At 44.8% G+C, this 15,033-nt stretch overlaps 1 protein-coding gene across 1 annotated transcript in view; it reads left to right on the top strand.

The window, feature by feature from the left end:
- Positions 1–15,033, top strand: part of EML1 (EMAP like 1) — a 77,983-nt gene that overhangs the window by 14,904 nt on the left and 48,046 nt on the right. The window contains exon 3 of the mRNA XM_047079778.1: positions 12,688–12,822. Within this exon, the coding sequence (XP_046935734.1) occupies positions 12,688–12,822 (135 nt within the window). The remainder of the gene's footprint in view (positions 1–12,687; positions 12,823–15,033) is intronic.

Raw genomic sequence — 15,033 nt, 5'->3', positions numbered from 1 at the left:
ACAATGAATATGGGTGTGCAAATAGCTCTTCAAAATCCTGCTTTTCATTCTTTTGGATACATACCCAGAAGTGGCATTGCTGAGTCATAAGGTAATTCTATTTTTAATTTTTTGAGGGAGTGCCATACTGTTTTCCATAATGGCTACACCATTTTACATTTCCACCAACAGCAGGCAAAGGTTCTCATTTCTTCTCATCCTTGCCCAAAACTTATTTTCTCTTCTTTTGCTGGTGGTCATCCTAATGGATTTGAGGCAATATCTCATTGTGGGTTTGATTTGCATTTTTCATATGATAAGTGATATTGAGCATCTTTTTAAAAATTTTTTTTCAATGTTTATTTTTGAGAGAGAGAGAGAGAGAGAGAGCGCGAGTATGAACAGGGGAGGGGCAAAGAGAGAGGGAGACACAGAACCTGAAGCAGGCTCCAGGCTCTGAGCTGTCAGCACAGAGCCTGACGCAGGGCTCGAACTCACTAACCATGAGATTGTGACCCGAGCCGAAGTTGGATGCTTTAACCGACTGAAACACCCAGGCACCCCTTGAGCATTTTTTGTTAAGTAATCTCTATGCCCAGTATGGGACTTGAGCTCACGAACCTCGAGATGAAGCCTCACATGCTCTACCAACTGAACCAGCCAGGGGCCCCAACATTGAGCATCTTTTTATATGCTTGTTGGCCATTTGTATATCACCTTTGGAGAAATACCTATTCAAGTCCTTCGTCCATTTTTTAATCAAATTACTCATTTTTTAGTTATTGTTCTTGAACTGTAGAATTTCCTTTTGTATTCTGGATATTAACCCCTTATCAGATCTCTGATTTGCAAATATTTTCTCCCATTTCATAGTTGCCTTTCATTCTATGGATTGTTTACTTGGTGCACCAAAGTTTTTAAGTTTGATGTAGTCCCAAGTGTCTGTTTTTGCTGTTGGTGTCACATCCAAGAAGTCATTGGCAAGTACAGGACCCCGAAGCTTTTCTCCTGTGTTTTCTTGTGAGAATTTTATGGTTTTAGGTCATGTGTTTAGGTCTTTAATCCCTTTTGAGTTAATTTTTGTGTATAGTCCAAGGTAAAGGTAGAGCTCCATTCTTTTGCATGTGGATGTTCAGTTTTCCTTTTGCCATTTGTTGAAAGACACTGTCCTTTTCCCATCGTGTGGCTCGGCTCCCTTGTTGACAGTCATTTGGCTGAATACTCAAGGGTTTATTTCTGGACTTTCTATTCTGTTCCATTGGTCTATATTTTTGTCTTTGTGCTAAAGAAGATACCACACCAACTTGATTACTGTTACTTTGTAGTATGTTTTGAAATCAGGAAGCTTCAGGCCTCCAACTTTGTTCTTCTTTTTCAAGGTTCTTTGGCTATTTGGGGTCCCTTGACATTCCTTTTTAGGATTTTTTTTTCTGTTTTTGCAAAAAATACCATTGGGATTTTGACAGGGTGTGCATTGAATCTATAGATCGTTTTGGGTAATACAGACATTTTAACAATATTGAGTCTTCCAATCCATGAAAGTGGGATGTGTTTCCACTTATTTATGTCTTCTTTGGTTTTTTTTTCAGCAACGTTTTCTGTGTGCAAGTCTTTTACCTCTTTGGTTCAGTTTGCTCCTGAGTATATAATCCTTTCTGATTCGATAGCAATTGTTTTCTTAATTTCCTTTTTGATTTAGTCATTGTTAGTATAGGAGTGCAACTGATTTTGTTGATTCTTTTTATATCCTGCAACTTTGCTAGAATTGTTTACTCGTTTTCAAATGTGTGTGTGGAATCTTTAGAGTTTTCCACATGTAGGATCATGTCGTCTGCAAACAGAGATAACTTGCCTTCTCTCTTTCCAATTTTGATACCTTTCATTTGTTTTTCTTGTCTAACTGTGCTGGCTAGGATTTCCAGTAGTGTGTTGAACAGGGGTAATGAGACTGTGTCTCCTCACCCTGTTCCTGATCTTAGAGGAAAAGCCTTTAGTCTTCACTGTTGAATGTGGCGACAGCTGTGAGCTTTTCATTCATGGCTTTTATTATGTTAAGGTAGTTTTCTTCTATTTCTAATTTGGTGTGAGTTTTTAACATGAAAGAATGTTGAGTTTTGTCGAGCGCTTTTTTTTGCATCAATTAAGATAGTGATGTATTTGTCCTTCATTGTGTTAACATGTTATTCCATTGATTTTCATATGTTGAACCATCCTTGTATTCCATGAGTAAATCCCACTGGGCTGTGGTGTATGCAGTGGTCCCCTCTCATCCGTGGTTTTGCTTTCTTCAGTTTCAATTGCCTATGGTCAACCTCAGTTCAGAAGCTCATGACTGTCCTTCTGACATATCATCAGAAGGTCAAATAGTAGCCTAACATTATGTCACAATGCCTCCCTCCCTCACCTCACTCTATCTAATCATGTAGGCATTTTATCGTGTCACATCATCACAAAAAGAAGGGTGAATAGAGTAGTACAGTAAGATATTTTGAGAGAGACCACAGTCACATGACTTTTATTACAGTGTGTTGTTATAATTGTTCTATTTTATTATTATGCCTAATTATAAATTAAACTTTATCATACATACGTATATATAGGGAAAACTCGTATAAATAAGGGCACTCTTCACAGTTTCAGGCATCCACTGGGGGTCATAGAACATATCCCCTGTGGATAAGTGGTGGGGGGTGGGGTATTGGTCTATAGATTTTCTTGTTGAGTCTTTGTCTGGTTTCGGCATCTGACTAATGCTGGCCTCATAGAATGAGGTTGGAAGAACTCCCCCCTTGCCCCCCCCCTTTAATTCTTTGAATGACTTTAAGGAGAATTGATATTAATTCATCTTTAAATGTTTGGTAGCATTCTCCAGTGATGCCATCTGTCCCTGGGCTTTTCTTTGCCTTTTTTTTTTTTTTTTTTTTTTTTTTTAGTTACTGCTTTGATTTCCTTCTGGTTACTGATCTGTTAGAGTTTTTATTTCTTCATGATTCATCTTGGTAGGTTGTATGATTCTGGGAATTGATCCATTTCTTCTAGGTTATCCAATTTGTTAGCATATAATTGCTCATAGTAGCCCCATAGAATTCTTTTTACTTCTGTGATAACAGTTGTAATATCCTCTCTTTCATTTCTAATTTTCATTTCTACTTTTGGTTATTTGAGTCTCATTTTTTTTCTTAGTGTAGCTGAAGATTTGTCAGTTTTGTTGGTCTTTTTAAAAGAAATTTAGGGGCACCTGGGTGGCTCAGTCAGTTAAATGTCTGACTTTTGACTTCAGCTCAGGTGGTAATCGCATGGTTCATGAGTTCCAGCCCCGTGTCGGGCTTTGTGGTGACAGCACAGAGCCTGCTTGGGATTTGGTCTCTCCCCCACACTCACTCACTCGCTCTCTCTCTCTCTAAAAATAAATGAATACATAAAACTTAAAAAAAATTCTTTAAAAATATTCTAAAATTATGGTTTCATTGGTTTGTTTTCTATTCTCTATTGTGTTTACCTCTGCTCTAATCTTTATTAATTAGCTCCTTACTTTCACTAGCCTTTTAGTTTATCCTTTTCTAGTTCCTTGAGGTAGAAAGTTAGGTTGTTGTTTTGAGATCTTTCTTCTTCTTCTTCTTCTTTTTTTTTTTTTTTTTTAGATCTTTCTTCTTCTTAATGCAAGTCTACTGCTATAAACTTCCCTCTTAGTATTGTGTTCTGCATATCCTGTAAGTTTTAGTATGTTTTTATTTTCACTTGCTTCCAGAAATTTTCTAAATTTCCTTGTGATTTCTTCTTTGACCCATTGGTTGTTCAAGAGTGAGTTTTTCTCATTTCAAGAGTGACTTTTTTTTTTTTTCAACGTTTATTTATTTTTGGGACAGAGAGAGACAGAGCATGAACGGGGGAGGGGCAGAGAGAGAGGGAGACACAGAATCGGAAACAGGCTCCAGGCTCCGAGCCATCAGCCCAGAGCCCGACGCAGGGCTCGAACTCACGGACCGCGAGATCGTGACCTGGCTGAAGTCAGACGCTTAACCGACTGCACCACCCAGGCGCCCCAAGAGTGACTTTTTAAAGTAGCAAATTATCGCAGCACCTGACTGACTCAGCCGGTAGAGCGTGCGACTCGCGACTCTTGATCTTGGGGTTGTGAGTCTGAGCCTCATGTTGAGTGTAGAGATGACTCAAACAAATAAATCTTAAAAAAAAAAAGTAGCAAATTATTATTGAAAAGATGAGACTCTTTACCTTTATTCTTGGATAAAATAGAATTCTATCATTTATGTCTCTTATATTTTGGAATTTAAATAAAATAAAAACGTCTTTCAGAGCACAAAGGTAAAAGTCAAAGTCGAAATGCAAATATAATTTCTAGCTTTCAGTTCATTCTGTGAGAGCTTGAGTCCAACATTCTTGCTCTTTGATTTTACAGAAGGTCTCTATGTTGAGTCCAAAGTAACTTTGACGTAGTGTCATAGTGCCCTTCACTTCATGGAATATTTATGGTTTTCTTAGACCTCATAGGATTAATTGGCATGATTGCTAGAACTCCTGGCAAATTGTGTTTTCAGTTCTAGTGTTTGAAACATTTATTCAGGGTAGGATAAGGCTGGGGAATGAAGTTTCTGAAACTGACTGCAGAAACGAGGCTGGGCCGTGGAATCGGATGGACGCTTTCCCCAGGAAACAGCAGAGACCTCAGTGGGTAGTTGAGGGCCCCTTTAAGTCCATGACAATGATAGAAATCATTCTTTAATGATAATGAAAGCCTACGAAGTGCCAGTTTATTTAATTTAATTTAATTTAATTTAATTTAATTTTATTTTATTTTATTTTATTTTATTTTATTTTATTTTATTTTATTTTACATCCAAGTTAGTTGGCATATAGTGCAATAATGATTTCAGGAGTAGATTCCAGTGATTCATCCCCTACGTGTAACACCCAGGGCTCATCCCAACAAGTGTCCTCCTTAATGCCCCTTGCCCTTTTAGACCATCCCCCCACCCCCACCCACAACCCCTCCAGCAACCCTCAGTTTGTTCTCTGTATTTAAGAGAACAATCTCTTATGTTTTGTCCCCCTCCTTGTTTTTATATTATTTTCGCTTCTCTTCCTTATGTTCATCTGTTTTGTATCCTAAATTCCACATATGAGTAAAATCACATGATATTTGTATTTCTCTAATTTTTCTAATGTTTATTTATTTATTTTGGAGAGAGATTGAGAGCGGGCAGGGGAGGGGGCAGAGAGAGAAGGAGACAGAATCCCAAGCAGGGTCCACGCTGTTGGCACAGAGCCCAATTCAGGGCTTGAACCCACGAACCGTGGGATCACAACCTGAGCTGACTCAGCCGACTGTCACCCAGACGCCCCGAAGTGCTGGGTTTTTAATATGTTGTCACTAATCCTCAAAATGGTATTATTATTCCTATTTTCTGAGAAGACTGAGGCTCAGAGAAGTGAGGCAACTTCCCCAGGCCCCACGGGCACAGAGCTGGGAACATGGGCTCAGACCCAGGTTCTGGTGCATCCAGGGCTAATGCTCCTGTCGCTGTGTTAGGCTGCTTCCCGCAAAGCTGTCCAGGTCAGCACTTACATCAGCTCATAAAAAGTGCTTGATGTAATTACTGTTGGGAAATGATCCCTCCTGTATGTCCCATGCTGTGTGCTGCTGTCAGGAGCGGTGACGTTCCAAGAGGCCCCTGTGGGTGCTGACGGAACAGAGGCAGTCCTGAGGGTGACTCTAAACAGAGACTTCTGGCAGAGAGTCTGAGAGACAGGACTGCCTGGAAGGAAGGGACTGCGGGGGCTGGGCTCCAAGGACAGAACTGGCCATGTGCTACGAGCAGAAGCCTGGGTCTCCTGCCCCCTTTTGTCAGCCATGTGCGTGCAAGGGCTCGTGGTTAGTTTCTGCTCTCAACAATATTATCTTAGGAAGGAAAGAAGGGAGGGAGTGTGGAGGGTTGGTTATCTGCAGCCATCATATTGTGTGTGTATGTACATGTATACGTATTAACATTTAAACACTAACCTTCCTTGCAGAAATTTTCCAAGGCCTCTGTAGATGCTTCTTTTTAATTTACAGAATAATGAGTTTGGTTCCTCCGATAAACTGTTGTAGAACAGCCAACCAGAAATACATGGCTTTCTAGATTGAGTCTAAGACTCTTGGTTTTCCGGGTAGAACTTAGTGATTCATTTATTTTGTTTCTCTGGCTTTTATGGGCTTCCAGGGATGTTAGTTCCCATCCACTTGGAAGTTGGAAACCCAAACAGTAGCATCTAATTATTCCTCCGTGGTCAAGTTCCTATAGATGTCTCATTAGGAGAGAATTCCGAAAAGAGAAAGAAGCTTGCTGGGCATTCTGAATATTAGGATTAAAATAGCTTCCAGGACGTTTCAAATATGTTTACAATCATGCGGGAATTTTTCTGTAATCAGAGTTCCAAATTAACCAAGTCGGGGCATCTGCAGCGTGTGGATGGGTATATGTTTGTTTTCTTTTCTCTGGGGTTTTTTCAGCCTGGTGCTTAAGAACAAAATCTCCTTTGGAACTTGTCCAGCACCCAGCGGCTGTGCTTTGTGTTGCCAATTAAGACTTCGATTGGGGGCTTGATTTGGAATCCTTGGGAAAAGCTTTGTTTCCATTAGTCAAAGGAAAAAAGGCAGACAATCCGGGGGAAGACATTGTAGGTCATACCTTGCTCGGTGGGGATGCTGCAGCACAATAGAATAACATTTCCACTGGCTCAGAACAGAGACAATCACTCATTCTTTCCGCTCCAAAGTAGAGTTTTACAATAGGGCAGAGCTGTGAGAAGACAGATCAAAAGAACAAAACTGGTACAAAACAGAGCATTACTTAAAAAGCGCTCCGTTCCAAGCATAAGATAGGGTGGTAAACATCTATCGCTTCCAAATAAACAACGGACCGTCCTTTGGAAAAAATGGTTACACTTGTTAGAAATACGCATTTGTTTTTTTTTTTTTTTTTAACATTTATTTATTTTTGAGAGAGAGAGAGACAGAGCATGAACGGGGGAGGGGCAGAGAGAGAAGGAGACACAGAACCGGAAACAGGCTCCAGGCTCTGAGCCATCAGCCCAGAGCCTGACGCGGGACTCGAACTCCCGGACCGCGAGATCGTGACCTGGCTGAAGTCGGACGCTTAACCGACTGCGCCACCCAGGCGCCCCTAGAAATACGCATTTGTAAGTGCACCAGTCTGTGCTGGACAGACACACGATTTCAAAAGTTGGGTTTAAAAAAGGTTGTTTTTTTTTTAAAGTTTATTTATTTATTTTGAGAGAGAGAGAGAGAGTGCGAGCAGGGTAGGAGCAGAGAGAGAGAGAGAGAGAGAGAGAGAGAAGCCCAAGCAGGCTCCGCACTGTCAGCACAGAGCTGTTGAGGGGCTCGAACTCATGAGCCGTGAGATCATGACCCGAGCTGAGATCAAGAGTTAGATACTTAACCAACTGAGCCACCCAGGCACCCATGATTTTATGGGTCTTTAAAAATTATTACTTCTTTTTTTAAATTTTTTTTAACGTTTATTTATTTTTGAGACAGAGAGAGACAGAGCATGAACGGGGGAGGGTCAGAGAGAGGGAGACACAGAATCCAAAACAGGCTCCAGGCTCTGAGCGGTCAGCACAGAGCCCAACGTGGGGCTCGAACTCACGGACCGTGAGATCATGACCTGAGATGAAGTCGGACGCTTAACCAACCGAGCTACCCAGGCACCCCTAAAAATTATTACTTCTAATATATTTCCTCATCACTCGGAGCTATTGAGATGTAGGCGTTAAACTCATGTTTTGAGTCTGTTTCTGTAGCAAAATAGAAGTGGAAGTGTTCTGCTACTGCACGGAGAAGATGAGTTGACACCTGTCCCTTTCTCAGAAGTCCTGGAGTCACCCCTCTGGGCTTAGGGAGTGGCTTCACATGTACGAGAAAAGCTTCTTCTGATCTGTCAGATTCTAAGTGACCAGGCTTCCTAGGAAATGACTTGATTTCTGCCACAAAGATACAGCAGAAGAGAAAGATCAGACCATTTTGTGATTATTGAAGTGGGTGGTCTCCTGCAAGCATCATAACTTGCAAGACAAACGGTCAATGCCTGATAAGTATTTGTTGAGTGGCTAATTGTTTTAATTGAGTATGATCACCCCGGTTCTCAGGACAAATGACGTTATCAGAAAATCTCTAGTGGTACACAGGAGTGACCTGTCAGATTTCTAGTTGTTTTTTTTTTTTTATGTTTTCATTTTATTTCTGAGAGAGAGAGAGAGCGTGGGGGAGGGGCAGAGAGAGAGGGAGACACAGAATCCGAAGCAGGCTCCAGGCTCTGAGCTGTCAGCACAGAGCCCGACACGGGGCTCGAACTCACGGACCGCGAGATCGTGACCTGGCTGAAGTCGGACGCTTAACCGACTGCGCCACCCGGGCGCCCCTCTTTTTTTTTTTTTTAATTGTAAAAGTTGGAGATCTTCTTGCAAAATGGTAGAAAACTGACCCTTGATTCCAAATCACATAATGAAAGAAAGACACAATTGTCAGCTTATCATGCTTAGAGTTACTATCCAACCAGAAGAAGAAAGCTTGCCACTCTCCTCTGCTCACCAGTCACCTTGCAGAAATTTTATTATGTCTGAAATTTCATTTGAATTGGCAAAAACGTTGAATGGGTACATAATGTAATGTAAAGAACCGTTACATTTTCAGACCTTAGAAGGTTTTTGGTTCAGGAGTGGGGGTAGAGACCAGAAGGGAAAAGAAGAAACCGTATCCATGGGGTTCTATACCAAAACTACTTTCCTTGCCCTAAACACTAGAAAATGTACTCCACGGTGTGCAGTCTCTCACCAGCCAGTCCCACCACTTGCAAAATGAAGGGATTGTTTTTCCCTTGCTGTCCGGAGGGAACCTAACTTCTTTGATATTCCCTGCTGGTTATTTAAGGAGGCTTCTCGCAGTGAGTATACAGCGTTACTCCTTCTGGCTGCCCTTGATCCTGCGAATGTCTGGTCTTCCAGCTTTATTTTCTGTCCTTCTCTTTGAGTCCTGGTAAATCCTCTTTAATTCGTAAGAGCCCTTGGCTCTCAAAAGGAAATATCTTGGTTCCCCCCCCCCCCAAATGTATACAACAATAGTAGATTTTTTAAAAGCTTAGCATTTTAATGCAAATGTGGGCATGAGAGATATCTGGGTAGAGCTGGGATGAATTGTATCCAAGTCTGTGTATGCAGATGGAAGTGTTTTCCGTGTCGATGGGCGGTGTGCGTTCCGTTGTTGATCGAAGCTTACCAAAATATTTTTCCACGCTTTTGTTCCCGCGCTCGGTTTAGTCCACTGTGTCTCTGGGCCTCTTACGCATAGATTGAACAGGTGTGTGTCTTCCAAAGGCACGCAAACAGCACAGCTGGACACACAGGTGAGGGTACTTAGATTTGTTTTCACCACCCAGAGCGCCGGGTCCCTTTAGCGTGCAGCGTTCAGGTTCGCAGTGTCTCCCGTTGGTTGAGCCTCAAACCACCCATCCATATTAATCGTTGACCTTTGTTGGATTTTTAGACGTTCAGCAGGCCCTCCCACCCATGTCCTTGGGTGTTTCGTGAACTGTCGCCCTTCTTCAGCAGGAAGCCCAGCAGAGAGAACAGGGTGGGGGCGGGGGTGGGGGGAGTACCCTCACGAAGTTCTTCGCGTGTGTGGCCTGTCCCTGCCACCGCTGTTTCCACGTCTCCATCACTGGTGTCCCGTTAGCTCTTCCAGCGACCCAGCTCAGCGTCGTCAGAAAACCGGTTAATGTTTGCCACCGTTGATTAATAGTCATGGTTTCTCAGCTCCTTAAGGGTGTTTGATACAAGTCTTTAAGTGGCCGTGAACTTGCCATGAACTCCCCCAGGGACACCATGCGGGTGACGCTCTGGGCCGGTCACCTGCTGCTGGTGCCTTCCGGGGGCCCTCCAGGGGCCAGGCAGAGAAAGATCCCGCGGCGTTAAATCAGCTTGCTGTGTGTCGTCGCTGGCAGAAATTGAACTTCGAGCGCAAGGGTTTCTGTAATTTTTAGACCTCAGTCCCAAATTTCAGAAATGTCGTGCTCTCCTAAGATCTGTAATTTCCTGGTCCCCAAATTGAGCCTTCTAAAAATGCACGTTCTGACCCCGAGGCGTGCCCATTTGGATCCGGCCGTAAGATTCAAATCCGACTGCGAATCCAAAGCTTCCTCAGTCACCAAGGAGGCTGTGCAGACAGCATATCACATCCCCACAATTATGGTCACCTTATTTATGTTTGCTCACCCAGAGAGCGAGATGGCTTTTCAAATCCGACACACCGTGAGGTTTTAAAAAAACATGCTAAGAGATTCTTTGCTGAGCCATCGGCAGTTCCAACAGGGAAAGGACTGGAGCTGGCCTGAAGGAAGGGGACGAGGACAGAGGAAGAAGAGAGACCGGGGCACGGCTGTGCTGTGTCGTCAGGAGAAAGGGTTCCTCCCAGGGGCCTGGCCTTGGCCTCACGTCCTTGGCACCTGTGTCCCAAAGTGTGGCCTGGTCTGCCCCCTCCCTGGGGCTGAGCTCTCACAGCCACCTGGCATTTCTGTCACGTCCCCGTCTCCTCCTGCGGCCCCAGCGCCACCTGTGCCCCGCATCCTCCCACCTTCGGCCCCTCTCTCTGGCCTTCTTTCCTTTCTCTGCTGCCTGGCTCCCACTCCCCACTCCCTGGGCGGGCCCCTCCCCACAGCCCCTGCCCGGGACCCGCACCGCCAGCCGGCCCTCTCCTTCTTTCTTACTGGGCCGGTGCTAAGTTAGAGCCCTTCATGTCTCTTCCTGTGACGGGCTCAAAGTGTGATACTCCGTTCATTTATTCATTTTTTTTTCATCTTTTTCATGTAATAAGTATCTGGCTTCTTTACTAGGCTCTTGAAATATGTAAGAATGATCAAGGAGATGGGATCCCAAGGAATGTGTGGCCTAGTGATGAGGACAAAAACTTTACAGGGAGGCCTGTAATACATGTATGTGCTCCAAGAACAGCACGACTTACCCTTCATGTCCACAAACTACCTGTGCACGGGCCATCCTTTCGTGTCCGTGAACCTCCCACACACGGGCCATCGTTTCGTGTCCGTGAACTACCTGTGCACGGGCCATCCTTCTTCCTAGAACAGGCTCTTCCCTACTGTGGAATTATAACATGTTCAAGCCATTTGTTTGATCTCCCCCAGAAATCTGCAGGATTCAGGAGATCTTCACAGCTGTCGCACCCCAGACCCTCAACCAGTCTAGCCCTCCCCCCCACAACCGGCTATACTTACATGGGTACTACCTGCAAACAAAGGCATCATACGTGGAGTGGAATGTTTCTGTCACTGCCGGTGGCACTCTGTTTGCATTTGTCTTTAGACCAGAGTTCTTCAGCACCAGCACTACCGACTTTGGGGGCCGGATCGTTCTTTGTATCAGGATGTCCTGGGCATTGCAGGTGTTAGTAGCATCCCTGGCCTCTACCCACTGGATGCCAGCAGGAGCCCTCCCCCCCCCACTCGTGACAACCAAAGGTGTCTCCAGACATTGCCCAATGTCCTCTGGGGGTGAAGTCACCCCTGGCTGAGCACCACTGGTTTAGACTGAAGCCTGCTCAAGGGCAGGATACTTCCCATGAAGCTGCTGGAGCGCTCACAAGGTTGTTGGGATGTTTCCTTTCAGTTTCTGCCATGACTTTGCTGTCTTTTAAAAAAAAAAATTTTGGGGGGCGCCTGGGTGGCGCAGTCGGTTAAGCGTCCGACTTCAGCCAGGTCACGATCTCGCGGTCCGTGAGTTCGAGCCCCGCGTTGGGCTCTGGGCTGATGGCTCGGAGCCTGGAGCCTGTTTCCGATTCTGTGTCTCCCTCTCTCTCTGCCCCTCCCCCGTTCATGCTCTGTCTCTCTCTGTCCCAAAAATAAATAAACGTTGAAAAAAAAAATTAAAAAAAATAAAAAATAAATAAAAAAATAAAAATTTTTTTAATGTTTATTTATTTTTGAGAGAGAGAGACAGAGTGCAAGCCAGGGAGGGGCAGAGAGAGGAGGAGACACAGAATCCAAAGCAGACTCCAGGCTCTGAGCTGTCAGCACAGAGCCCGACATGGGGCTCGAACTCATGAACTGTGAAATCATGACCTGAGCCAAAGTCGGACGCTCAACCGACTGAGCCTCCCAGGCACCCCTGCTATGACTTTGACCCGGACTAATGACCACAGTTCCAAAGGCAGTGAGCAGAGACATTGATCCCAACTGCCATTCTGCAGAGAATAACATCCATCCATACACACACACACACACACACACACACACACACACACACACACACACGCTTACACATATTGTATAGTTAGGGCTTTAGAATCAATCCCTTTAAAAAAAAATTTTTTTAACGTTTATTTATTTTTGAGACAGAGACAGAGCACGAACGGGGGAGGGGCAGAGAGAGAGGGAGACACAGAATCGGAAGCAGGCTCCAGGCTCTGAGCCATCAGCCCAGAGCCTGACGCGGGGCTCGAACTCACGGACCGCGAGATCGCGACCTGAGCTGAAGTCGGACGCTTCACTGACTGAGCCACCCAGGCGCCCCCCTTTTCAAATATCCATATAGAAATATGATCTACGTGTATATGTTTGCCCTCGGCAATAAAATAAAATCACTGTTAAGAATCTCATTGTCATTTCTGTGTTGCCTCAGTACCATCAAGAGGACCAGCTCCTCCGAGCGAGTGTCTCCTGGCGGTCGAAGGGAAAGCTGCGGAGATTCCAAAGGAAACCGAACCCGCACGGGATCTACAAGCAGCACTTCCAGCGGCAAAAAGAACAGTGAAAGGTAAGGGCATCTTCTCTGCTGGTCCCACCGTTCAGAGGTTTCGTTACCTCTTTTCCCCCAGCGACGAATCAGAAGAGCACCCAGTGTGTACGCGCTCCCGCCCGCGGAGCGCCCTTCTCCTGAGCGCGGTGGGCGCTACTCAAGCCCCCACTTGAGGCGGCTGCTCATCACCCTTCACACCGCTCGTTGTCCAGGTGGAAAACCATAACTGCACGTCCCAGCACCCTCGTGCAGGCCGAAGTAGCTCCTGAGAATTTGCTCGGCCCCAAGTCCGTGGAATCGGGGAAGCCATTCTGAATTTCCCTACGGAACACTTCACACTTCTGGTACCTTCTGCTGCCATTCAGAAATTAATTTCAGTGGGTTGTTTAAGTGCGTCGACAGTGTTTTCTAAGGTAGACCGACTGGGTGAAAAGCTGGAGTTTTAGGATTTGTTAGAAACCATCTTGAATATCGAGCTAACACCAGAAATGGGAGCCATTTCTTTGCGGTTTCCTGAAATACGAATGCTTATAATTGAGCATTTCCCTTTGAGGTTAACTTATAACGGATTACGACCAACACCTCTACGACTAACAGTAACCTTTTATTAGTGAAAGCTCCTTGTTGGCATTTTCAGAGCCTGTTTTATGTTTATGAATGTGCGTGTTTGTGAGATCGTTTCTCTGTGTAGATACCTGCCTTTTTAAACCTTGTGCTTCCATTCTGTGCCTTCATTCTCTCTGTTGAGCAAGGCTGAGGAAGGAGTCTCAGCTTCACAGGCTAAACGTGTCCCCCCCGCCCCAAATGTTTATGTAAGGAGAAGGCTTAGTCATAAAGCAGCGGACTCCAACCCACAGGCTGTAAAAATTCCAAGTTTGTAAATCTATTCTGATTCAGTCCCGTAAGGAGGCCTGAATTGGTTTTCAGTTTTATGCCTAAAAGATAGCTTCTGTAGGAAAGATGCAGGCAATGCTAACATCAGCAGGTTAGGGCCACAGTTGATTAACAGTCCCGGAGACCACTGATGTGGGGTTCTGCCTTCTAATTTAGGCTATTAGTACTTCTTATCAGAAGATTATGCTAATTAGGTGATAATACCTTTGAAATAAGGCCAAGTGGTTACTATGACAGTAGAGTATAAATGGGTCATGCCGTGTGGCCTTCAGGCTTCTTGAATGTAGGGTAAGCTTGGAAGTTGACCTGAAGTGTCCAGATCTGGGCAGTTCTTAAAACCTTGGCTCCTTCTGTGCACATCTGATTTTTGTTAAGAATTTCCAAAAAAGAATCCGCATTGTGCAAACACCAGATCTGTTTTATCTCTTTTTTTTTTTTTTTTCAACGTTTATTTATTTTTGGGACAGAGAGAGACAGAGCATGAACGGGGGAGGGGCAGAGAGAGAGGGAGACACAGAACCGGAAACAGGCTCCAGGCTCTGAGCCATCAGCCCAGAGCCCGACGCGGGGCTCGAACTCACGGAGCGCGAGATCGTGACCTGGCTGAAGTCGGACGCTTAACCGACTGCGCCACCCAGGCGCCCCTGTTTTATCTCTTAAATCCTATGGCTTTGATAAATGTTCTGGGTAAATATTTCCATAAAAGATATTTGCAAAGGGGTTGTGTGTGTGTGTGTGTGTGTGTGTGTGTGTGTGTTTTGTTTTGTTTTGTTTTTAATGCCACAGCAGGAGTGTTCGACTTAGAAATGAGGGGCCAGGAAAATCCACCAATCATTTTCTAAAAATAATTCAAGCAACTAAACATGTCCATTTAAAAATAAGCCCCGTGCCTCATTGAGACCCAGGAGTAGTTGAGGCCCACGTAGCCCCGAGCTGGTTGAGTTGCTCCCACACACCTGAGGAGTTTCAGAAAGAAAGTTCTTGCCTTCTCTTAGGGAATTGCTTGTCCTGGCAGATACCTTCAGGGGCCCGTAGAAATATTAGCGCAGTAACTCAGACAGAAAGAAACAGCTAAGAAGCAATAGCAGTGAAGGTCAAGTTGGTGACTCAGCCTCTGCCTGACCCTCTCCTTCCTTCTTCTCCTCCCTTCCCGCCTGAGCAGCCCCACCCTTGAGCTGCCTCGACCCGGCATCAAAGCAGAGGTCGCGTCTCGTTGACCGATGCCTGGACTCTGGGACTTAAAGCGTGCAGAGAAAGGTATAGAAAGGTGGCCCTCACATAACCCCCTTCGAAACACCGTGGTACTCAGTGGTCGAAGATAGTAAGATCTCTGGC

The sequence above is a fragment of the Lynx rufus genome, unplaced genomic scaffold, assembly GCF_022079265.1.
Source record: "Lynx rufus isolate CCGP_SWC_20201006 ecotype Redwood Valley unplaced genomic scaffold, mLynRuf1.p SCAF_17, whole genome shotgun sequence".
Taxonomy (NCBI): domain Eukaryota; kingdom Metazoa; phylum Chordata; class Mammalia; order Carnivora; family Felidae; genus Lynx; species Lynx rufus.
Note: the sequence above shows the minus strand (reverse complement) of the source record. Positions and strands in the feature narration are given on the sequence as shown.